The sequence below is a fragment of the Canis aureus genome, chromosome 1, assembly GCF_053574225.1.
Source record: "Canis aureus isolate CA01 chromosome 1, VMU_Caureus_v.1.0, whole genome shotgun sequence".
In the NCBI taxonomy this organism is placed as follows: domain Eukaryota; kingdom Metazoa; phylum Chordata; class Mammalia; order Carnivora; family Canidae; genus Canis; species Canis aureus.
In genome coordinates, this window is record NC_135611.1 from 76354524 (window position 1) to 76381635 (window position 27112).

General features: G+C 34.7%; 1 protein-coding gene across 4 annotated transcripts in view; it reads left to right on the forward strand.

Annotated features, from left to right (window-relative positions):
* The window catches only part of GKAP1 (G kinase anchoring protein 1), a 70949-nt gene extending 49508 nt beyond the window's left edge, over nucleotides 1-21441 (forward strand). For 3 of the 4 annotated variants that reach the window (XM_077905350.1, XM_077905359.1, XM_077905367.1), the window contains 5 exons: nucleotides 11273-11370; nucleotides 14859-14922; nucleotides 18244-18314; nucleotides 18837-18914; nucleotides 21115-21441. In XM_077905350.1, the coding sequence (XP_077761476.1) occupies nucleotides 11273-11370; nucleotides 14859-14922; nucleotides 18244-18314; nucleotides 18837-18914; nucleotides 21115-21162 (359 nt within the window). In that variant the 3' untranslated portion in view covers nucleotides 21163-21441. Of the gene's footprint in view, nucleotides 1-11268; nucleotides 11371-14858; nucleotides 14923-18243; nucleotides 18315-18836; nucleotides 18915-21114 lie in introns of all 4 variants that reach the window. The other variant, XM_077905378.1, reaches the window with a different exon arrangement.
* Nucleotides 21442-27112: the final 5671 nt, after the last annotated feature.

Genomic DNA, 27112 nt, shown 5'->3' on the forward strand with positions numbered 1-27112 from the left:
CCTGACGTGGGACTCGATCCCAGATCTCCAGGATCCTGTCCTGGGGCAAAGGCAGGCGCTAAACCGCTGAGCCACCCAGGGATCCCCTGCATTTGTTTTTCTTACACAGTTGCTAGTCTTCTGCTTTATTTATTCCTTTTATGGGAGGGTCTTAGGTATTCTTAAACTTGCGCCTATTCTTTACCTTATGTTGACCTCCAATCCATTAATAACTGTTCTCAGTCTCAAACTTGTAGTAATTTCAGTTGCGTTTCCACAAACACTTTCCTTTTACCTACTTGATTTTCTCTTCTTCCCTTGGTGCACAGCATTGGTTTTCACAGTATTGCCTACTCTCTCTAGTCTGATTTAATGTCTAGGCTGCCAGGTGTTGCTGGAAAATACATATTTTTTTAAGATAATGCTAATGTTCCATTCTGAAAATCAGTGCTTGTGTAACTTTTGCCACATCTTCATTTCAACATTAACAGTCCTTTGGTTCATCTCTCTCTCTCTGCCTGTGTAATAAACATACAGTATTATATTAGTTTCTGGTATACAATATAATGATTCAATAATTCTGTACAATTTGACTTTGACAGATTCCTACAGTGGCTATTCCAAAGTCTAAAAGCCCATTTCCCATCATCCTTTTACTCTTGTGTGGACATTATCTCTTTGTTGTTTCATTAAGATTGGTAAATTCGATCAACAAATTAAACACCTAAGTTGTGTTACATAGGACACAAAGGAAGTCAGACCCTTGAGAACTTTTTATTCTGATGCAGCAGTAAGATGGGTTTATAAATAACACTAACATAATTCCACATGAAAATCTATTTTCAACTTAATAACAGGGAATCCTTGCCTGTCCAGAACTACTTGTGAGCTTCTTCCTTTCTGGCATTGAATTAAATTTAATATTTTCCTGTCTTGCTTTGTCTGTCAAATTTTATGTATAGTCTGTGCAACCATGTTAATATTTATGGTAAGCATATATGCTTCCTCTTGGCTGTGATTCTCCCCTTTGTGATCCATATCTTCTTATTTTCTGAAAGCCATCTGAGATCATTTTTGGATAGAAAGAATAATATTAGTATATTTCAGCAAATAGGTGTCTCAAACCCTTTGTAGAACAAATTTGGCCATATAAAAGTTCATTAAATGATTAAGTTATATTAGTGATCTAATAAAACCAAAGCAACAGAGCAATATAGAACAACAATCTTTGAAATCAACCAAGCCAAATAATACAAAATACAGTTTCTGTAGCTTATCAGCAGTGCTACACTGGGATTACGTGCCTCTCATGTATTTTTATTAAGAGCTGCAATTAATTAGCAGGTAAGATTTAAAGTTTTTATCAGAGCATGTTGTATATTGTACCCATTTAATATATAATTATTTTTGTACAGGGTAGGAAAAGGTGTGTCCAAAAAAGGATATACTGGTAAAGTGCCATAGTAATTTTCAGGAATGGAGATCAGAGATGTTTTAGGAAAAAATGGCTTTTGAACTGGAATGTAAAAAACAGTAGAATTTGAATATGCACAGGTGAAGGAGAAGAAACTATAATGCCAGGAATAAAAGTATGGAGGCAGGGAAGTATAAACCAGTTTAATTAAAACAGAAGGATCTTTGAGGAGTATAGTTTAGATGTGGTAAGGTGGGTCAGAAAAGATTGTGGAGGATTTAAAGACCTGGTTTATGGTTTAGTCAGTAGCCAGTAAGGAATTCTTTAGGGTTTTTGAGCAGAGAACAAAATTTTGTGTGATAATTTCACTGCAGTGCCTAGAAGAAAACTGAATGAAGTTAAAGACTAGTGTTAGGAACTAGCCAGTGCTCACTTATTAAGGGTATAGAACAACAGAAGCATGCCACTAGTGGTATAGGATAAATTCGTATAACCATTTTGGAAAACAATTTGGTATTAATTTTTATTTATTTATTTGTTTATTTTTGTGGTAAAGATGCAACATTATTTTTTCAGCTTTATTAAGGTATAATTGAGATATAAAATTGTAAGATATTTAAAATGCACATCATAAAAAGTAAATAAAAAGCACATCATGATGATTTGATATACATTAACATTGTGAAATGTTTCCTCCCATCTAGTTAATTAATGCATTTATCACCTCACATATTTATCTTTTTCTTTTTAGAACATTTAAGTTCTAGCATCTTAAAACATCAATTATATAATACAGTGTTATCAACTATAGTTACCATGTTCTATGTTAGATTCTCCGACCTTATTCAACTTAGAGTGAAAGTTTAGACCATTTTACCAGACTCTCCTTTGTTCCTCTTTCCCCCAGACCCTAGCAAACAGTATTAACTTTTCAAGTTGAAAATGATGGACAGACCATATGTTCTAGAAATTCTATACTAGGGGATCCCTGGGTGGCTCAGTGGTTTAGCGCCTGCCTTCGGCCCAGGGCGTGATCCTGGAGTCCCAGGATCAAGTCCCACATCAGCTTCCCTGCATGGAGCTGCTCCTCCCTCTACCTGTGTCTGCCTCTCTCTCTCTTTCATGAATAAATAAATAAAATCTTAAAAAAAAATTCTACACTAGATTAAACCCTGGAGACATGTTCAAGAAGAATATTCAAAACTCAATTCATAATAAAATCAATAGGAGAAATGAAAACTACACTTACATGTAGCAACATGGATGAATATCAAAAACATAATATTTAATTAAAAAAGCAAGTCACCAAATAATAGTTTGATGCCATTTATATATATTTCAAAAAAACAGTAAATTTAAGGTATATATATGCAGTAACAAAGGAAGAGAAGACAATACAAAATTCATAATAGGGGATATCCTCATGTGGGAAGGGAAAGGGATAGGATTGGGAAAAGGCACAGGGAAGATGCCAAAATTTTGGTATTTTTCAAATTCTTTTTTTTTTTTTATTTATTTATTTATGATAGTCACAGAGAGAGAGAGAGAGAGGCAGAGACATAGGCAGAGGGAGAAGCAGGCTCCATGCACCGGGAGCCCGATGTGGGATTCCATCCCGGGTCTCCAGGATCGCGCCCTGGGCCAAAGGCAGGCGCCAAACCGCTGCGCCACCCAGGGATCCCCCCCGGTATTTTTCAAATTCTTAATCTATTGGGTTATTTTCTTTTTACCTCATGTGTGTCATTATATATTTCTATTGCATATGCAAAATTTTTCATAATTAAAAAAATTAACGATTTTCTCATAGTGTATCATTGAGTATAATAGGGAAAAGAAAAAATTGAGACCATTTAAAAAAAATACTTCTCTCTTCCCTCTCTCCATAGTACTCCTTCCTCAAGGAAAAAAAGCTCTTCTTTTGCCAGTGTTAAAATCCTCTTTTACTGCACATTAATACACCCAGGAATTTTTAAAGGTGAAAAATAAATCAACTCTAATTCACCCATTCTTAACATGTGGTTTCATTTTTGAATATTGCTTTTCTGGGAAAATACCATGTGCATGGGTATTTAAAAATAATTGTAACAAAAAAATAATTGTCACAATAAGGAATACAGTTTTATAGCCCCTTTTGTAAACCATGCATTATATTGTCAAATAAATACAGTGTTATTCACTTGGTCATTCATTGCCTATTATTGAATATTTAGATTGTTTAGAATTGGTCACTTGATACTCATGGAACTTCTTCCTATGTTTAATATTTTTGATAAATTATTTTCTTGAAATTCTTTTTTTTTAATTTTATTTTTTTTAAAGCAATTTCTATCCAACTTAGGACTTGAACCCATAACCCTGACATCAAGATTTGCATGCTCCATCAACTGAGCCAGCCAGGTACCCCTCCTTGAAATAAAATTATTTATTTATTTTTATTTTTTTAAAAGATTTTATTTATTTATTCCTGAAAGACAGAAACAGAGGCAGAGACATAGGCAGAGGGAGAAGAAGACTCCCTGCAGGGAGCCTGATGTGGGATGCAATCCCAGGACCCTGGGATCACAGTCTGAGCCAAAGGCAGACGCTCAACTGGAGCCACCCAGGTGCCCCGAAATAAAATTTTTTCAAAGATTTATTTATTTGAGAGAGAGAACAAGTGGGGGGAGGAGCAGCAGAAGAGAGGAGAGAGAATCTAAACAGACTCCCTGCTGAATGCAGAGCCTGACATGGGGCTTGATCCCAGAACCTCAAGATCATGACCTGAGCCACTATCAAGAGTCATACACTTAACTGGCTAAGCCATCCAAGTACGCCTTGAAAAAATTCTTACAGTAATTGAATCAAAGGATATAAACATCTTCATATCAACATTGTCTTTTAGAAGCAGGGTATGAGCTTACTAAATTGTCCACAACCTCACTGGCATTGGATAGATCAGCCACTCCTGATTTTGCAGACTTCGTTGTCCTTGTGTATCTTTCTCTTTTGCTCTATTCTCACCTAGTCCAAACTCCTGCGCATCATGTACTCCAAACCAAGCATTTGCCTTGACTTTCGTCATTTCGGTTTTTGGTTCTGTCATTTTATCCAGATATCCAAACTCTCAACTTCCTTTTTCACTTTTCTGTTTTTGAAGGTTTGGGAGTTTTTAATTGTTGAAATAGTTCTTAAATCTATCTTCTCTTCCATTTTCATGAGCACTTTTCTAATTGAGAACCTCATTATCTTCTAATGGTATTATTTCAGTAATTTTTAACAATTCTTTTTGCCTCCTGCCTTCTAATACTAGTACTAATTTCTCCTATACAGGGCTACCAGATGACTTTTTAAAAAGTATGACTTCCACCATGCCACCCTAATACTTTAAACTTCAGTGTCTGTTGAATCAAGTACAATACCTTGGACCTGATATGTAAAATCTTCAGGCTGTGCTTTTCAAACTGAGAGTTCCACCGCATTTAACTGGTCCATAAATTAATTTAGTAGATTTATAGATAGTAGAAAAATACAGTAGATAATAGAAAAAAAAGATGTCAAGAGTATATGACCTCTACCTATTCATATTTTACGAAATTTGTTTCCATGTGTATATATATACACATACACGACATATACAACATAAGTACATACATGTACACTGATGTGTGTGTTCTGAGTCATGATCTAAAACATTCCTTAATGTAGATGACTGTCAAATAAGTATGGTTTTTTCGCAACGGGTCTGCCGCCAGAACACAGGTGTCGTGAAAACCACCGCTAAACCTAAACCAAAATGGGAAAGGAAAAGACTCACATCAACATCGTCGTCATTGGACACGTATATTCAGGCAAGTCTACCACTACTAGACATCTGATCTACAAATGTGGTGGGATCGACAAAAGAACTATTGAAAAATTTGAGAAGGAGGCTGCTAGGATGGGAAAAGGCTCCTTCAAGTATGCCTGGCTCTTGGATAAACTGAAAGCTGAACATGAACGTGGTATCACCATTGATATCTCCCTGTGGAAATTCGAGATCAGCAAGTATTATGTGACCATCATTGATGCCCCAGGACACAGAGACTTTATCAAAAACATGATTACAGGCACATCTCAGGCTGACTGTGCTGTCCTGATTGTTGCTGCTGGTGTTGGTGAATTTGAAGCAGGTATCTCTAAGAATGGGCAGACCCATGAGCATGCCCTTCTGGCTTACACACTGGGTGTAAAACAACTAATTGTTGGTGTTAACAAAATGGATTCCACTGAACCACCCTACATCCAGAAGAGATACGAGGAAATCGTTAAGGAAGTCAGCACCTACATTAAGAAAATTGGCTACAACCCTGACACAGTAGCATTTGTGCCAATTTCTGGCTGGAATGGTGACAATGTGCTGGAGCCGAGTGCTAACATGCCTTGGTTCAAGGGATGGAAAGTCACCCGTAAAGATGGGAATGCCAGTGGAACCACACTGCTTGAAGCTCTGGATTGCATTCTGCCACCAACTCATCCAACTGATAAGCCCTTGTGTCTGCCTCTCCAGGACGTCTACAAAATTGGTGGTATTGGTACTGTCCCAGCAGGTCGAGTGGAGACTGGTATTCTTAAGCCTGGCATGGTGGTCACCTTTGCTCCAGTCAATGTTACAACTGAAGTAAAGTGGGTTAAAATGCACCATGAAGCTTTGAGTGAGGCTCTTCCTGGGGACAATGTGGGCTTCAATGTCAAGAAAGTATCAAAGATGTTTGTCGTGGTAACGTGGCTGGTGACAGCAAAAATGACCCACCAATTGAAGCAGCTGGCTTCACGGCTCAGGTGATTATCCTGAACCATCCAGGCCAAATCAGTGCTGGATATGCACCTGTGCTGGATTGTCACACAGCTCACATTGCTTGCAAGTTTGCTGAGCTGAAGGAAAAGATAGATCGTCGTTCTGGAAAAAAGCTGGAAGATGGTCCCAAGTTCTTGAAATCTGGGGATGCTGCCTTTGTTGATATGGTTCCTGGCAAACCTATGTGTGTTGAGAGCTTCTCTAACTATCCTCCTCTGGGCCATTTTGGGTGTTGTGGGTGTCATCAAAGCAGTAGACAAGAAGGCAGCTGGAGCTGGCAAAGTCACCAAGTCTGCCCAGAACGCTCAGAAGGCTAAATTAATATTATTCCTAATACCTGCCACCCGTGTCTTAATCAATGGTGGAAGGACGGTCTCAGAACTGTTTGTGTCAATTGGCCATTTAAGTTTAATAGTAAAAGACTGGTTAATGATAACAATGCATCGTAAAACCTTCAGAAGGAAAGGAGAATGTTTTGTGGACCATTTTGTTTTGTTTTGTTTGTGTGTGTGGCAGTTTTAAGTTATTAGTTTTTAAAAGCAGTACTTTTTAATGGAAACAACTTGACCAAAAATCTGTCACAGAATTTTGAGACCCATTAAAACAAAAGTTTAATGAGAAAAAAAAAAAACAAATATGAAAACATTGTTCTATGGTGTAGTTTCAGCCTAATTAACTTCAGCTATATTTTCCCAGATTTTCTCATAGCTAGAGCAAAGCCCTACTATCACCGAAAGCTTGGTCCTCCCTGGCTTTGCCCAAGGTTCATGTCACTTGCCATCTTCTCCCTGAAGCTTTCTCTCACTACCCCCACCTCAAACACCAAACACAGAAAATCTGGATGTGATCTTTCCTTTTTTTTACCCCACAGCAATTTTTTCTTTTCCTTTTTTTTTTAAGATTTTATTTATTTGACAGAGAATAAGCAGAGGGAGTGCAAATGGAGAGGGAGAGGCAGGCGCTCTGCTGAGCAGGGAGCCTGATGCAGGGCCCGATACTGGGACTCCAGGATCATGACCTGAGCCAAAGGCAGGCACTTAACCAAATGAGCCACCCAGACACTTTGCATTTTGTTTTTCTTATGGCACATTTTATGCGGCACATTTTTATTATCATTCTTAACAGACTACAGATCCTTTGTGGACATGGACTTTATCTTGTACATCCTTGTATCCTTATTTTAGTATAATATTTTCTACTTAGAAGATAATTTTAAAATTTATTAATTGAAATGTAAAACCTTATAAAAATGAATGCACATTAAAACTATGATTTTCTGTCTTTAAAAAAGTGATCTTTGTTGGTTTTTAAAAAATGATTGCTTTAGAGAGAGAGAGAGAGTGGATGAGCTGGGGGAAAGAACAGAAAGAGAGAGAGAATCTCCAGCAGACTCGCTACTGCAGGTGGAAGCCAACCCAGGGCTCAATCTCAGGACCTGGGGATCATGACCTGAGCTGAAACCAAGAGTTGGACACTTAACCAACTGAGACGAGTCATCTTTTTAAAGAAATTTTAGAAACTACTGATAAATGGATTAATGATAAGGCAAAAATTAATATTTGAGGGCTTTACTATATATTTGCCAGATACTATGTTAAGTACTTAAAATGGTTATTTCATTTAATTTGCACAATTAACTATGAAGTTGGTAGATATCCCCAGTTTGTAGATGCAGCGGGGGGAAAAAATGACCTTAATTTTATTCACCTGGAGAAAACTAGTGATAGTTTGTTTTGGTCCAACTTTTCTATGGATGTATTTTTTTTTTCCTCTCTAAAAATGTAGAAACTGTTATATGGACCACACCACTTTTTACTTAAATAGAGATGGTCACCATTTTGGGTTATTAAGTAATAATTCTTATACATTAAATAATTGAATTTTTAATAACTCAATTGCTTTCAGTTATCCCACACTGAGAAAAAATATTTTATTTTTATTTATTTATTTTTTTTAAATTTTTATTTATTTATGATAGTTACAGAGAGAGAGAGAGGCAGAGACGCAGGCAGAGAGAGGGAGAAGCAAGCTCCATGCACCGGGAGCCTGACGTGGGACTCGATCCCGGGTCTCCGGGATCACACCCTGGGCCAAAGGCAGGCGCCAAACCGCTGCGCCACCCAGGGATCCCGAAAAAAAATATTTTAAATGTGCCAGTTTGAGATTACATTTCTTTGCTTACTACTAAGATTGTATACTTTCTCATGTTTATTGGTTATATGCCTGTCATATGATTGTGACTGTTTTTTTCAGTCGTATTAAATAAGATAAAAACAGAGAGGGAGGCAAACGATAAGAGTCTCATTTACCTTTCAATTCTCTTAGGGTATTTTTGGAGATTTTTCATCAAGTTAAATGTATCAGTCTTTTCCTTTTAGTTTCCTCCATTTAGTATTATGTTCAGAAGGGCTTTCTTACTCAAAAGATGATATGATACTCTTCTTCATCTAGATTTTATTTTAATGCTTCTTTTTCCATTTTTTTTCAAAATTAGAATAGTATGTTATTCAATGATTCTATACTTAGTACAAAACAATTTTGATAAAAGGAAATTTTTAAACAATAAAGTGAAATTTCCGTCTCACAAAAATAAATCTTCTAAGAGTTAGTAAATTCTTAGTCTATGTTCTTCCAGAATTTTTTTTGCATATAGTGTCATAATATTGAGACCTTGTGAATATATTTTATAGTTCTGTATCATTTTTAGTAATTTCAGAGTTTTCAGTTTTATAAACTTACTATACATTTAGGCTATATTCTATTGGTGGGCATTTAAATTTGATGTCTAGTTTTTTGTAATAAATCTGCAATGAATACTTCTAGATATTCCTCCCTACCTGACTTATCTAGGTAAGGTAGATTCCTAGAAGTGAAATTCTTGGGCCTAATATTATGTATATTTCTAATCTGGATCCACCCCCCTATTTGCTTAAACTAGAATCTTGAAAGTGCCCATCATCCTCACCTGCCACATTCAACTGCTAATAAAATACTGTAGATTCTGCTCCCAAATAATTTCTTATACATTTCTCTCCATCTGCACTGCTTCTGATCTCAGTCTTAATCTTCTCTGATGTGGGCTTGCAGTAGCAGTTAAAGAGTTTTGCACTTCTGTTACCCACTCTGATCCATTTTCCACAGCAGCCAAAGTGATCTCTTAAAAACATAAATGTAACATAAGCAGAAATCTGATAGTCCTGCTCAAATTCCTTCACTGGTTCACGAAGCCCTTCAGGATCAGGCCTCTGTCTTATATTATCTACCCCCTCACTGAATTCCAACCATGTTGGCTTCTTTTTTCCTTCAGATTCTCTAGGCTCCTTCCTGCCTTGAGGTCTTTAAATATACTGTTCTGTCTACTTGGAAATCTCTTACCTCCACTTTTTGCTTAACCAGTTCTTTCTCATCACTCAAAGTTCATCATAAAAGTCACTACCTTAGAGAGAGTTTCCCTGATCCACAAGGGAACAATCCACATTATTCCCCTTATAACACTATGCTTCTTTTCTTCGTAGCTTAAACTGCACTTTCTTATTGCAGCATTTATGTTTCTATCTGCCTCCTCTCCCAGACAAGTCCCAGGAGAGCAGGAGTCTTTTTAGCTTTCTTCATTGTAGTACCTGTAGCACCTGGTAGGTAGGTACGTGCTCAGAGAATATCTTTAGAATAAGTTAATGTTGCCACATCACTCATTAGATAAAGGGAACCGATTTATACTCTTACATAACTTTGAGATTTTTTTGCATTTAAATTTGTCTGGGTAGGTGGTGCAAGAAGGCAGGGATTTTCTTAACTTGATTTTTTTCTCCCAGTTAGCCACTTATCCAGTAACCTACATTTATTCTATAATTCAGCCTTTTCTCACTTCTTTAAAAATACCATAATTATATTACAATAAATTTGTATATCTGGACTTTCTTTTCTGGTACACTGCACTGTCAGACCAGGTGTTGTAGTTATTTTTGTTGTGTGGTGTGCCATTATTTGGTAGGCAAATTCTTCTTTATTGCATTAACTTTTTGTTTCTGTCCTTTGTTCTCCCAGATGACGTTTTGACTGGAATTTCAATGGAATTTTATTGAAATAATATTTAGTCTTCCCATCTACATCCTTTGTCCCATGTCCTTTTCAATATTTTATAATTTTCTTTGTAGATCCTAAACATTTCTGAATTTTATTTTTAGGGATATTTTTTATAACTACTGGGGGAAATGGTTTTTCTAGTTCTATTTTCTACCTGCAAATGCTGTACAGAGAAAATTTATTTTTGGGTTTTGTTATTATTTATTATATTTTATAATTATAAAACAATTTTAAATTATAAAATAATTATAAATTATAAAATAAATGTGAAATGATTTATTTTTTCTAAGTTTTCAGTTCTTTTGGGTTTCAAAGACTAATAACTTGTAACAGAGCACTTTTAATGTGTTTATTTCAGTATAGAAAAATTTCAAAGCTCTGATATTATTCTATTGTGTTTGTAGTTTGAGATTAATCATAAATATCTTACTTTCACTGTAATAATTACAATTATATAATTGAGTAGAGTTGGAAATGTAATAAACAGTTTAAGGTTGCTTTAGAAAATGGATTAAAATCAGGAAAATCAGGATTTTTTTCCTCTTAAGCTTTTTTTTTTTTTTTTTTTAATTTTTTTTTTTTTTATTTATGATAGTCACAGAGAGAGAGAGAAAGAGAGAGAGAGAGAGAGGCAGAGACACAGGCAGAGGGAGAAGCAGGCTCCATGCACCGGGAGCCTGATGTGGGATTCAATCCTGGGTCCCCAGGATCGCTCCCTGGGCCAAAGGCAGGCGCTAAACCGCTGCGCCACCCAGGGATCCCTCCTCTTAAGCTTTTCACAAAGGAATATTATAAACCAGAATTGTTAGAAATTGGTTTTTCTTTTTTTTTTTTTAAGATTTTTATTTTTAAGTAATCACTACACCCAACGTGAGGCTCACACTCACAACCCTGAGATCAAGGGTCGCATGCTGTACTGACTGAGCCAGCCAGGCGTCCCAGGATATCTTAGTTCTAAAATAGTGTTTTTCTCCCACAGGAAGTAGTTCTGAAAGATGGAAGAATTGAAAGACTAAAGTTGGAACTTGAAAGGAAAGATGCTGAAATCCAGAAGCTGAAAAATGTGATCACTCAGTGGGAGGTTTGTAATTATTTACTGTTGTAAACTAAAATAATCCTATAAAATTATACTTTTCTGTTGTTCTTATATGTAAATATGTATAATATTTGATTAATAGAAATAGTATTTCTGCTGTTAGGTTTTTAGACTTTCATTAATGATAAATAATCTGACAATATGATTTTTTATCGTGAAATATGTATAACATTAAATTTGCCATTTTAATCATTTTTAAGTTATAATTAATTGGTATTAATTATCTTCAGTGTTGTGTAGTTATCACCACTATTTCCAGAACTTTTTTTATCATCCCAAATTCTGTACCCATTAAATAACTTCTATTTCCCTTTTCTTGCAGCCGCTCATAATCTCTAATCCCAGTGAATTTGCTTTATTCTAGATACTTCATATAAGTGGAATCACATAATATTTGTCTTTGTGTGTCTGGTTTATTTCACTTAGCATAACGTTTTCAAGTTTCATCCATGTTTTTGCATGTATCAGAATTTCTTTTTATGGCTGAGTAATAGTCCATTGTGTGTGTTATATATATATATATATATATACACACACACACACGCCATGTTTTGTTTGTTCTGTTCTGTTTATGGACACTTGTGTTGTTTCCCCTATATCCCTGTTGTGAATATTGCTGCCATGAACATTAGTGTACAAGTATCTGAGTCCCTGCTTTCAGTTCTTTTGGATATATACCTAAGAGTGGAATTGCTAGATCATATTTGACTTCTGGAGAAACTGCCATACTGTTTTCCATAGCACCTGCACCATTTTCCATTCCCATCATCATTACACAAGTATTCCAGTTTCTTTCCATTGTCGCCAACATTTGTTATTTATACTTTTTTTAAGCCACAAACCTGTGTTACTTTTTTACTTACTTCCTGCTAAAACCTGTTTGGACTGTATCCACCCATCTCCCTTAGTTTTATTTTGTGATTTATATTTTCCTTTTCTTTCATTGGGCACAACAAAGATAAAGAAGATGATGTTGCATGTGTGTGTGCGTGTGTGTGTGTGTGTGTGTGTGTGTATGATGGAATATTATTCAGCCATAAAAAGAATGGTCTTGCCATTTGCAACAACATGGATGGAACTAGAGAGTATTATGCTAAGTGAAAAAAGTCAGAGAAAGACAAACATCATATGATCTCACTCATGAGTGGAATTTAAGAAACAAAACAGAGAAACAAACAAAAAAAAGAAACCGAGAGACAAACTCTTTAACTATAGAGAAAAAACTGATTGTTACCAGAGAGAGGAGATTGTGGGGGGTGGGAGAGTAGATGATGGGGATTAAAGAACACACTTATCATGATAAAAAAAAAATAGAATTAAATAAATGCAAAGCTTCATAAACTATAGGCAGAAAAACCACTGGATTGATGCTAAATGAATATATATTTCAATTCCTATCTAAAAACTCAGCCTAAGTAATATTTATAAGATAATATGTGTATATATATACATATATACAAATATATACATATATGCACGCATGAGGCGTGGAGTGAAGATAGTGTAGTAAAACAAGGGACAGGTATTAAATGTAAGAGTAATAAAAAAAAACAAAAAAACAAAAAAAAATAAATGTAAGAGTAAGAGCACATTTTGAACAGGTTTGGGCAGTGGGGACTAATATCCCATTTTGTATTTACTGAGTTTGAAATGGCTGTAGATACAGGCATAGATATTCAGGATGCAGCTGAACTCACAACATACATATCATTTAAGTGCTCTCTTTTTTGTGAAATTAAAAATACTAATAAGGGAACTGTAATGTTTCATTTATGCTCTCATAAATTACATGGCATTGGGGATCCCTGGGTGGCTCAGCGGTTTAGCGCCTGCCTTTGGCCCAGGGCGTGATCCTGGAGTCCCCAGATCGAGTCCCGCATCCGGCTCCCTGCATGGAACCTGCTTCTCCCTCTGCCTGTGTTTCTGCCCCTCTCTCTCTCTGTCTATCATGAATAAATAAATTTTTTAAAAAATCTTTAAAAAATAAAAAAAAATTACATGGCCTTAGTATGTTATACATTTTGTTTTTATAGATAAATTTACTGTTCAGGGTTGTATATATAAAACTACTATTTTTATGGGCAACATAATGATTTTTTGTGGATAATTTTGCTCATTTGCAATTTTTGCATTATGAGCTGACTTTAGACCCAAAGGTTGCTATTAAAGGTGTGTCTGTGTACACTGATCTGTACCTTGGACAAAAGACTTGAACTGGAGAAAGTTTGACAAGATAATAACATTGATTGAGGCCCTGAGAGAAAATTTAGATATCATAGTGGAGATATTTCTGTATTCATAGTGAATATACTTGTAATTGACTGTGTGTGTTTTTCTGCCTCATATTTTTGTGTCCATCTGACTTACCTTTCTCATTCATTCTTAAGCTGCTCAGAAGTTCTGTTCCCTTTACATTTACGTGGTGCTTGCTTCTTTTCAGGGTATTGTCTGCAGTATTACCAAATATCATTACTAATTTATTATCAGCAATTTACTGGATAGAGTATTTAGTAAAAGCCATATTTATTGGACTTCATTTAAAATACATTAAATATGTTATACAAGAAAGAATTTTGAATCAGTAAATTTGGTACTTATCAGCGTAAATGTTAGGAGTAGAAATGACAAGTTTGTTATAGTGATCGATTTCCTCTGTTCTTTTGTTTTTCCACAATGTATTAAGTGTATTGTTTTCTCCAATGTATTAATATATTAAATATTTATAAATAATTAAGTCTGTTTAAGATATGTTGAAGGGAAAATTCCTTGGAATAAAGACGTTAATGCAGAACATAATTTCTCTTGTTCATAAGTATATAATTGTGTCATTTATGTAGTAGAAAAAGCTAAGTCATTTGGAAAAAGAAATTGAGAAAAATGAAAGATACTCTAGTAAATAATTAATTCATATCAACTAAAAGTTACTTTAATAACATATAGTTAATGAAATAATGAGAGGTTAATAAAGTCTTAAATGAGCAGACATAGTACTGTGCTATATAGTTCTGTAACTACAGTGTGTATGTACCTAGGCACTGTCAGTAGTTAGTAGCCTACAGTTGGACAATGGCAGATAAAGAACAGATACAGAAAGTTCTACTATAGTACAGGATGGTCTTGGTCTAGAGCTGTGAATTACCATTCTTTGTTTTCATCTAATTGTTTTGAATTGTGTAACGGTTTTGTTTAAGGAAAAAAAAAAAGAGAAAAACTTAAAGAAATTTTAGTATTATCCTGAATTTTCTCCAGTTTTATCCCTTATTTTTCAGTTACCTATAATATTAATTTCTATTATTGTATCAGGGAATTAATTTAGGAGTAGACAGTTCTGAATACATTGTCCTCCATTCTGTTTCTTTCAAGTAATTTCTGTCTTTTAGCAAGCCTAGAATTCATAGCTCCATAAATTCTTAGTAAATTGTTAATTATATCATTTACTTTAAAAAATTAAATCTTTTTTCTTTGACTACTAGGCAAAGTATAAAGAAGTAAAGGCAAGAAATGCACAGTTACTGAAAATGCTTCAGGAAGGTGAAAGTAAGTGATTTGTGTGTTTTTAGAATTAAGAGTTAAAAATATCTGAAGATAATTTTTCAAGATATGTGAATAACTCAACAACATAAAGAATTTTCCCAGAGTGATTCAAGTTGAATTTTTGCTGATAATTTTATTATTATAAGTCATTCTTATAGCACCTTAGCATAATAATACAAGTTTCCAACTATTCAGGTAAGAGGAAATTTGAAATTTCAATTCTTATAAAGTATTGGACTACATTTAGCAGGAAAACAATAGACCTTGCTTTAAGATTCTCTTTTTAAAAATTAGAGTAGAATGCCTGTCATCATTTTAGGTTTTCTTTTTTCCCTTTCCCCCCCAATCTTTTTTAAAAATCTCATTTATTTATTTTAAAGCGAGAGAGAGTGTGTGTATGCACCTGCGAACAGGAGGAAGAGCAGAGGGAGAGAGACAGGCAGACTTTGTGCTGAGCACGGAGCTGGACATGGGGCTCAGTCTCACAACCCTGAGATGATGAGCTGAACTGAAACCAAGAGTTGGATGCTTAACTGACTGAACCACCCAGGCACCCCTCTCCAACTCTTTATACTTTTGTGGCCACTCTAAACTTTGGCAGTAGTTCACCAGCAGGAAGCTAAGAAAATCCATCAAAAATGATTAGAGATAATCAGATTAGTAAAGTAGATGTTGAATGAAGACCCTCCACAACATCAGTTGCATTCCTGATTATGCGTGAAGCTCATGGAAAGGAAACTATAAATCATAAAAGACACATAGGAAGACCTGAATAAGAGAAAATCTTCTGAATAGACAAAATTAAGTTTAATAAACAGTTTTCTGTTAATAAGTATCAATGATATCCCAAATAGCTCTCTTGTGAGTACTGTAGTGTTCAAGAAGTTGTGAAACTCACCTTAAAGAATAAACAAGAAACCAAAATTGAAGATACTGAGAGTGGAATTGTCCAATCAAAACTTAAACTATATTTAAAAAGTTACCAAAACAATATGAATAAAACCAGGAGTCATGTTCAGTTGAACAGAATATACAGTGTTGAAATAGATTTAAACTTACTGTTTTAAAACTTCACTATTTTTTATAATTAACTTACACAGCTTAACTATGATGAAATAGAAGTTAAAAAATAATGGAGAAAGGCATTATTTGGACAATTAGATATGAACATTCTGAGATTAATTTAGATCTGTGCATGTTACTGAGTTCCACGTGGATTATTTAATGAACAAAAGTATAAAAATAAAATAATTATTTACAAGCTACACTTCTAAAAGAAGAAATTAGAAGTATCATTGGACATTGGATGCATGATTTTTAAATATTTAAAAACAAAGTAATATTCCTATTTTGGGAAACATTTGTGAAAAATGAGAAAGTTAACTGATAAATGTTTTCTCTCAAAAATACATTTTAAAATGGCTACCATTAACATTAAATAACATCAGTTATTTAATTAAATAACATCAGTTTCCATACTCTATACTATTAAAAAATGCAAGTAGGGGTGCCTGGCTGGCTCAGTTGGTAGAGCATGTGACTCTTGATTTTGGAATTGTGAGTTCAAGCCCCATGTTGGGTGTAGAGATTGCTTTAAAAAAATCCAAATAAAAGAATTTTATATAGAACCATCACATGAAAAATGCAGTATGTTAGAGCATATATACTCTTAACATTTATGAGTGAAAATAGCTCCATTATAACGTAACACATGTTCCTAAAAATCACCAATTTCTGCAAAAGCACAATTGAAACCACAAGGATTATGGGGAAATGGGGTTAGGAGGATGCAACACTTAAAAATACCATCACAGACACATTAAAAAAAAAGTTGGGACCTAATAAAACAGTAGCACAGTTTCATACATGTTAAAATGGTTGAACACAAATACTGTAATAAATATGGTACTTCATCTAAAAGACAGCCTTAAGTTTGCTTGTGGAAATAGGCTTTAGAGGGTCTACAGGTTGTGTGTTACTGTGAAGTAATGGAAGGATGGAAAGTTGGTGTGGTTCCTAACACTGAACAGAGAGATAGCTGGTAGGTATTTGAGGTAAGTGCATAGGTCCTGTTTTCTGTGTTTGTGAAATTATGCTCAAGCAAATGCAAAATCCGTGTTATGTTCAAGTTTTCCTGTAAAACAGTAATCTCAAATTCATGTTTTCAAAACAAGCATGTTTTTGGAAAACGGACTATAATCGAAATGTTACATAATTACTAAGAATCACTAGTTCTCAGTAGGTGTGCCTAATTCTGGGGAGGAGGATGTAAAAGTTCCCAACTTGAATCTTGAGAGACTATGATTTGATTCTTAACTCAGTGTCTCACCTTACTGCATTAAACTATGAAAGATAAATTTGAATTACAGTGTTCTATTGCTAGAGCTGTGATGATATCATTACTCATATATTTGATCTTTTCCTCCTTCACTAAATTTATTACAATTTTACCTCTTCAGTCTCTCCTACTTTGTTTTCAAAGTTGAGGAGTTAGTTTTTCATGCATTAGCCATTTACCATGGGTTAAAGAAGTTGTTAACCATGTGGAGATTTTTAAAGCTTAGGAGGCCTTGGGGCTGAAATGTAGATAGATCTCTTGCTTCCCTAGAGGGAAAACCTCTAGACAAAGGAACAGTTCTGAAAGACCACAGGTGTATATAATCTTTTATGATCATATGAGCTACATTTATTTGACAGTGCTTTTTTGGTATGAACAGTCAGATAAAAATCTGAATTTTTTGTAGACCTTACAGTACTGCTCACCCTGACAATATAACAAAACAAAACATTCTGCATTGTTTTTAAAATCTTGCTTTAGATTTGCCAAGGTAGGGGTGCCTGGGTGGCTCCATTGGTTAAGCATCTACCTTTGTCTCAGATCAAGATCTCAGGGTCCTGGGGTTGAGCTCAGCGGGGAGTCTACTTCTCCTCACTTTCCCTCTCTGTGCCTGTGCGCTTTCTCTCCCTCTTTCAAATAAATAAAAACATTTTTAAAAAAGCATTAGTCAAAGTATTGGTTTATCCCAATGAGAAATTATATCTTCGTCCTCTTTAGAAGAGCTGGAAAAAAATTATCTTTCAAAGTATCTATACAATTAATATTTTAACGCCACAGAAAATGTAAAATTTCCAAGAAAAACTGCTGTAGTAATAATCAGAATTTACCAGTGAAAAAATAAGAGTTATATAGAATTAAGAAACACATGCATTCAGTATAAGGATAATTAATCTGCCCGAATGTACTACTATCTTGGTTCACTAAAATATTGTTCGAGAATTTGAGTGATTGGAAAGATTATACTGCTGTTTTTCCTTTCTTGTCAGTGAAAGATAAAGCAGAAATACTTCTGCAAGTTGATGAATCACAGAGTATCAAGAATGAGCTAACTATACAGGTAAGAAAAACTAGAATATGCAGGACTGGTTTTCTTAAGGTATTATTCTCTGGTCCTAAAACATGAAACTTGATTAAACAAAAATATAGCTCATCAACACTGCGGTAAAGTGAAATAAATTATACATCATTATTATCATGTAATTGCAAATGAATGAAGATTCTGTTAACTGTGCTGAGGGAGGTAGATATGTCCTGAAGAGTAAGGGAAGATGAAATTGTATTTCAGTTGATGCAGACTATGAATATAAAAATAGGAAGGACAGATAGAACTTATCCTATTCAGGGACTTGACTTTCTTCTTCCCATCCTTACTCTGCGTTTTATCTGTCTTTAATATACAACTGAGTAAAATGCCTAACTGAAGTTGTGTGTGTGCTTAGGTGGGGGGGTGGGGAGGTGGTTCTTCTCTGATGCCTATTCATCTAGTAGTCACATTCATCATTCTGAGTAAGTGTTAAGAATTAAAAATATTTTTGCCTGAAGAGACAAAGTCTTTTTTAAATTGAATGTTTGGTTTTAGGTGACTTCACTTCATGCTGCATTAGAACAAGAAAGATCTAAAGTGAAAGTATTACAAGCAGAACTAGCCAAATACCAGGTATGCTTTTATAATTTTGAAAGTGTTCTCCTCACAAATAATACATTTCAGAATCGATACTATGTGAGAATAAAGAACTATTTTCTTCAGTCCAAATCTATTCACCAAACATATAATTTTGTTTTTGGTCATATAATTTACACTTTAGAAAATGTTAGGGTTATTCTAAATATTGGTACATACAGCAATAACTAAAGTAAAATCCTTGGTACATGATGTGGCATATGTGCCAGTGAATCATATCGAGGGAAGGTACATAATAGCATTTGTCCTAGTATATAAATTTGATCACTTGGACACAGCAGTTTCTCCCAGATATCTCCATTGTAAAGATATCTTTTCCTCTTTATAATTAATAAATAATGTGAAGTGATACTTTGAGATTGTGTGAATGTTCTTTTCTTTTTACCCAATGGTTTTAGCATCCATTGATGATATTTGTATCGGTTATTATTTTGGTGGTTGCAAAATAGTGATTTTTCTAATTCTATTATTTCTTCTGCATTTACAAGCTGGCATTCAGCATTTTTTTCTGGACGAAGCAGTAAAAAAAAATCAATTCTTTGTTTCAATATATGTGTTTATGTATATGTGTGTACACACACACACACATATATTTGTATGTATGTATGTGTGTCTAAGTCATGATATAAAATGTGTTAATTAATGTGGGGGGTCAGAGTAAAAAACAATTTGAAAGCTACTGCCACTGGTCTGAAGAACATAGAAGTTGTAACAGCCCCAGGTTTGACCTCATCAGTCTAAGAAGGAGAATTCTCTTTGCCTGGGAGACTTTGAAAAGGATTCTTGAATTTTGTGGAGGGTAATTTTTTGTTTGTTTGTTTTTGTTTTTAATCTTGTTGAAAAACAAGGTAAGAGTTCTAAGCTGTGTAACACTGGTACTTATGCATAGTGGGTATCTACTTTGTAGGAAAGTTTTTTTAGTAAATGTATTCGTATTTTCCTGCTACAGGAAATAAATTTTGATTTTAACATATGGCATTACACATCTCAGGTCCCATAAGTATATGAATCTGTGCAAAACTTTTATTTGGTAGGAATGAATAATGGCATTCTTATACTTGATTTTTTTATAAAAAAGCTTTATGTAGAAATGTTTATAACCACCAAGAGGGATATCAGAAGAAGGATGAAAGCAGCGAAGAGTAGCTGCCAACACTAGTAAATGGGTCTGGATGCCACATGCCCCTTGATAGAACCACCACTTTAAGAAATGTACTTCAACAGACAAATACTAGTTCCCAAACTTGTCTTGACCACAAAAGTGACCAAGAATCACTTGGGAATTTTTTGAGTTACAGATTGTTCAGCCCACTTCTGGTGATCATAAATAGATCCAGGGCAAAGTCTCAACATCAGAATTTTAAAAATATTACCACTTAGGTGATTCTGTTGATCAACTAAGTTTGGGTATCATTGCCATATTTTATAAAAATGGATGAGAAACTATAAAATTACATCAAACCATTATTTATGGTTAAAATGGGAAGTAGAATAGTTAAGGATGATTTTAATTTTATTTTTTGTACCTTTGTATTTTCTGTATTTCTACAATAAGTATTTGCTTTTTAAATCAGAGTCAGGCAGAAAATGTTTTGTTAAAAGTAATAAATGTAAAATACTTATCTTTTAAGCTCCTACCTCTTTCCTTGGCTCAAATCAAATACCATAGATGGAGTTTCATTTGGAGCAAATTAGAGATTCATATATGTATGTCACTGAGCAATATGAAAAGTATACCCTAATTTTCAACCCACTGATGAACAAAATCAGGTTTCTAATGCCATCTAATATGAACAAGACTAACTTGAATTAGAAATAGAATTATTCTAAAAGATAACTGAATTAGCAAATTTGCCAATTATATGAAGTAAATTGTTTTAGTATTGATCGAAAATTATATTTTTTAAAATAGGGAACAGTCCAAATGAGCTCTAAAAAAATACAATATTGATAATCTTACTAACTCTAAATTAATACAACCTGCTTTAACCATTTGTAAAAAAAGAAATAATAACCATGTAAAAATAATTCAGGGGTATGCACATTCAAATTTGCAACAAACTAAAAAAAATTGCTTCTTATTCATATTTAAAAATACTTTGTCTCATTTATTCTTAAAATGAAAATGCCCCCAAAATGGTACTTCCTAAATAATTTGCCTTATTTTTCTTTACAGGGTGGCAGAAAAGGGAAAAGAAACTCTGAATCCGACCAGTGTAGGTGATTCCGTTAGCCTATGAGGTCAACACAAAAATTAAAACTTTCAGGGTTTTGCAAAAATGTATATATTTAATGCTGTGCAACTGCTAAACTATGCAGTTTTTGTTGGAGAAACTTAAAATGATGAGCTCACTAACAGTCTATAATTTTATGACCTTTTGGCTTAAAGTGGAAAGAAGAAAAATAGAATTCCAGCAGAACTCAATGATTATTGTTTACTATCCATACTTCTTATCACTTTAGTTTTTCATCAGTCAATAAAATTAATTTACTCTTCCATTAATATGTTTGATTTTTTAAAATTTCAGTAGCAGTGTGAAAGTATGATTAATTAATTGGATTGTTTACATACAGTGAATATTTACTCAGCACTTTCTGCATGCTAAACCCTACAGGACCTGCAAAATGAATGAACACTGGTGGATACCCTCAAGTAGCTTACGCTCAGAGGACTTAGAAATGGAGGTGTAAAGACAACAGCAAAAATAATTACCATACATATTAGAGTGTGATAGCATATTGTTTGGAAATTGAGAAAACTTGCATGAAATAGTTTTTGGAAGGTAGATACCTCTGCTGTAAATTTGTTGAGAGGCAGCAAAATCTGTGCTAAAACACTTGATTAAAGAATATTTTGTCTTGAGGACAGAAACATGACACACTGAGAAAAAGTGTTGAAGTAGGAGGAATGAATGAGAAATTTTTCATTGGTTTTATCAATTGCTAAAATAATTAGTAGTATATGGGATTGATTTTGTTTTTAGGGTAGTCAGCGAAATACACCTATGATTCATTAAAATACAGAGGGTATTTTGGTTTTACAATAAAAATGAATACATAAATACTGATCTTGGCCTCTAAACCAGCATTATATGAAAAATTCTATTTCATGTAAGTGTTTGAAGAAAAAATACTTAAAGTCATCATTGCTTTTATCTTTGGGTTCTTCCATGAGGTTACATGAACCTTGCAAAAAAATTGTGACTTATTTTTCCCCACATTCCTGACACATATAGTCCTTTGTGTGGCACAGAATAGATACTGAAAAATTATTTAGTAAAATGATAAAGCTGTTTTAGATAGTTTCCCCTAATTTTACCTTTAAGAATAGATGCCATCAGAACCTAATTAATTCATTAAATATATATGATAATATTCCATGATACCACATTTTTCAATTCAGTGATGAACAAAATCAAATTTCTGATGTTGTCCTATATGAACAAGCTAGACAGAACTTGAATAGTTTGTGATAACTGAATTATCCATGTAGTTTTTATGAAGTACCAAAGCACACTGTATCATCATCTGCTTTTGATTATCTACCTGCACATTATCCATTTAGTCTAGACAGAACTTGAATAGTTTGTGATAACTAAATTACCCATGTAGTTTTTATGAAGTACCAAAGCACACTGTATCATCATCTGCTTTTGATTATCTACCTGCACATTATCCATTTAGTACATTATCTAGCATCTAGCACAGTGCCTGGCACATGGTAGATGCTAAACAGATATGCCATTTTCTAATGGTGTATATTGATTTAAATCACCTGGGCACCTTGATCATCCTCTTTTGAGTTGGGTATTCTCTGGAGTACTGTATTCATAGCTCTGTTTTCCTCCCTGAATTTTTCCTTGACTGATATATCCACTTCTATTGTTTAATCTATCATGTTTAGGCTGATACTTTAATTTCATCAGGGGAAGCTTTATCTAGTAATAGAGAGGAAAGACAATCAGTGGTCAAATGGTGGTTTTCCTTTAAATTGATTTCTCGGGCATTCTCTTTTAATAAATATTATTTTTTTATAATAAATTTATTTTTTATTGGTGTTCAATTTACCAACATATAGAATAACACCCAGTGCTCATCCCGTCAGGTGCCCACCTCAGTGCCCGTCACCCATTCACCCCCACCCCCCGCCCTCCTCCCCTTCCACCACCCCTAGTTCATTTCCCAGAGTTAGGAGTCTTTATGTTCTGTCTCCCTTTCTGACTTTTCCCACACGTTTCCTCTCCCTTCCCTTCTATTCCCTTTCACTATTTTTTATATTCCCCAAATGAATGAGACCATATAATGTTTGTCCTTCTCCGATTGACTTATTTCACTCAGCATAATACCCTCCAGTTCCATCCATGTCGAAGCAAATGGTGGGTATTTGTCGTTTCTAATGGCTGAGTAATATTCCATTGTATAGATAAACCACATCTTCTTTATCCATTCATCTTTCGATGGACACCGAGGCTCCTTCCACAGTTTGGCTACTGTAGACATTGCTGCTAGAAACATCGGGGTGCAGGTGTCCCGGTGTTTCATTGCATCTGTACCTTTGAGGTAAATCCCCAACAGTGCAATTGCTGGGTCGTAGGGCAGGTCTATTTTTAACTCTTTGAGGAACCTCCAAATAAATATTATTATTTAGATTATTTTCCATTTCCCAGAAGTTCATTGAGATTATTGATAGTTTATCTTGTGCCAGGTGTTGTGCTAAGTACTAGAGATGCAAATATATCCACAGTCAATTGGAAGAAAACAGAAATGTAAAGAAATACTCATAAAATATTCCAATAAATAATACTGATATATTTGAATTCTGTTGGAGTACAGAAGAAAATGTATCTTCCATTTTAGAGGGGTATCTTAGATAATTTAAATATGTCAAACTCCATTAATAAGGTCTTACTTAAAGTATGAATGATTATGGCAATATAGCTGGCTAATTAAATTCAAATATTTTTGACATCTGTGGGATTTTTGAAATTTTCTGTAGTATGTAAGTAAAGCCAGAGGAACTAGAGTATTTGAAGTCCCTTCTCTATTACATATTAGTTATATTTGTTGTATGACCTTATAGTTATATTAGTTATAGACCTTCGCTCCTAGTAAATATTCAATAAATGATTGAACAGAGTAAAATTGAACAGAGTAAAATTAGAACAGCTAGGGAAAGTAATGGGTTTTTAAAAACTAAATAAGATTCAATCTCTTCCATCAAATTATTTTCAGTCTAATAGGAATAAAAGAGCATAGCACATAAGTAACTTAAATTCAACATAGTGGATTCCATAAGGAAAGTATATTGTTAGGAAAGTCCGACGTTACTTATAAAAAAAAGTAATATTCTTTAACTGCTTCCTGAAGGACAGGCAGCTTTTAGGGGTATAGGTCATATAATAAGAAAATTTTTAAAAAGTGGAAAAAGGGGAAAAGAATGAATGTGTTTAGGGAACAGAAAGATAAAGAATGTGTTGGGGAAAGAGATTGCCTTCATTTTACCTGGAGTACAGAACAGTAATAAGGCAACCAGAGAGGTGGTTTGGGATAGCTATCATTCATCTTAAATTTCAGATTAAGAAGTCTATACATAATCTGGTAGGCATGGGAAAGTTGATAGACAAAGGACTGATGGAATCCAAATTGCCATTTAAGAAGATTGAAATGACAGTGCTGTGATAGCAAATTAGAGAAGAAATGAATTTGGAAAACAGTGTCAAGGAAGCTTCTATAATAGAAATGGGGGGTAAAGAGGATCTGAACTAGAGAGGTAGTAGTAGGATTCAGAAAATGGAGTAAAAAATGTTTCCAGGGAGGAATCTAGCAAACTTGTGTAGAGTGAAAAAATGAACAAGGGTGTCAGAGATGAAAACAAGATCTCATACCTAATTGAGAGTGAGAATGATACTGCCATTAGCAGAGTCTGCTGATGGAGAAATGAATGTAGGGCAACGGACAGAATGGGCTTTGACTTGTTAAATTGGATATGCCCACAGAGCATCTAAAAGTCGAGTCCATTAAGTTAGGATTACAGTTCTGGTCCTTTGAGGAAAAGCTAGAGTTAACAGTATAAATTGTAATTCATACAATTAAGTTGTATAAATAGCTGACACACTCAAAGGAAAATGTTTTTGAAGAGTGGTATTGCTGAGGACAGACTTTGGGAATGGTAGGAAATAGTAATCAGGAAGGTAGGAGGCGTGGTCATGAATGTTGTGGTAGAGAAGTCTCAGGTTATAAGCCCAAGGAAAAACTATAGGACAGCTAAAGGACACATTGATGACCTTCAGAATAGCTTTCTCAGTGGCACAGAGCAAGGCATTGAGGAAAAAGTTAAACTCTTTAACACTTTTGGCAATTAAAGGAGCTCCATGGGACGCCTGGGTGGCTCGGTGGTTTAGCGCCTGCCTTTGGCCCAGGGTGTGATCCTGGAGACCCAGGATCAAGTCCCACATCAGGCTCCCTGCATGGAGCCTGCTTCTCTCTCTCTGCCTGTGTCTCTGCCTCTCTCTTTGTATCTCATGAATAAATAAATAAATAAAATATTTAAAAAGGGGGGAGGGGACTCCAATGTAAACAGAGTAAAATGAAGGGGCCACAGGATTGAATGAGGATTGGCTTGTTTTTATGTGGGACTGAGGAAGCCTTTCCAGTGTTCACGAACACAAAAGAGATTGGGGGTGGGGTGAGGAATGGTCTTGTGAGCCCACCAACCAGGTGTTTTCTTGCCATTACACAATCTGGTTGCCTTATCAACCCTCTGTAATTTGTAGCTGTTCTCTGTTAGTGAAAATTATAATAATCCTTTCCACTATAACAATTTAAGAGTGAGCAGAATTGAAGGACTTAAAAAAGAAACACAAGATGATTTAATGAAACAGACATTAATAAACTTCATTGACTTAGCTTTTATACACTATGGGAATGAAAACTTACTGAAGCAACAAGCAAGATGGTAAGTGAAAGTCTAGATTCTCCAGAATCTGTCATTGAGGAGTTTTCCGGGGGTAAATTTTTAATTGAATTCTAAGTTACCTAACATGAATGCCCACTGCTAGTGGGGTGGTTATGAAGTGGATGCCCATATATGTACTACTAGCAATCTTGTACTTTGGTTTTTGCCTTTAGGAAAAGCACTATGGTGATTTTTCAAGAGCCACAAAAATATACCCACTAATTACCAATATTGGATAATTTACCCTTAGAAAATAATTTGAGAGGAGAATAAGTTTTAGAAAGTCTATACAGGTGTAACAGTATGTGTAGTAGGGAGCCATGGAGGAACCCAAATGTCCAACCTCAACCCAACCCAGGGTCCAACTTGAATGACTAAATCATATAACACATCAATGGGGATTGTTATTGTTATTATGCAGCCTTTAAAAAGGTATAATTAGGATGACTGTAAAAACATGGACTATGTTGAACAAAGTTTAAATATAAAAACAAAATAAAAACTTGTACAGTGATTATAGCTGTGTGAAAATATATGTGCACAAGGACAAACTGAAAAGTAGTAATTCTGAAATAAAACTGCTTATGTGGGGATAGGGGGATTATAGGGAATATTGGGTTGTTTTTTCTTCAAAAAAATTTTTTTTCCTCAAAAAATTTAATGTACTTTTTTTGTGTGTGATTAAGAAAAAGGGAAAACACTACTACCTGTTAAGTAATTTGCTGCTATGGGAGTAGGTGTTAACTTACCCATTTTATTGACATGTTCAATTGAATTATGTTGATTATTAGGAGACATCTCCTGGATGTGGAAGTTTTATTTTGCTTTTCAGTCCAGAACCCTTCATTATAATAGAACTGCTCCAGAGAAGATAGCATTGAGAATCATATGACTGTAGGCTGCAAGAAAACCTGTAAAATTTAATTAACCAGCTTGATGCTTCCCTTGTTTTACTTCCCATTTAAAAAATTTTAGAAGGGGGATCCCTGGGTGGCGCAGCGGTTTGGCGCCTACTTTTGGCCCGGGGCGTGATCCTGGAGACCCGGGATCGAGTCCCACATCGGGCTCCCGGTGCATGGAGCCTGCTTCTCCCTCTCCCTCTGCCTATGTCTCTGCCTCTCTCTCTCTCTCTCTCTCTCTCTCTCTCTCTCTCTGTGACTATCATAAATAAATAAAAATTGAAAAAAAAATTTAGAAGTTTTACTGCCATTAACCATGT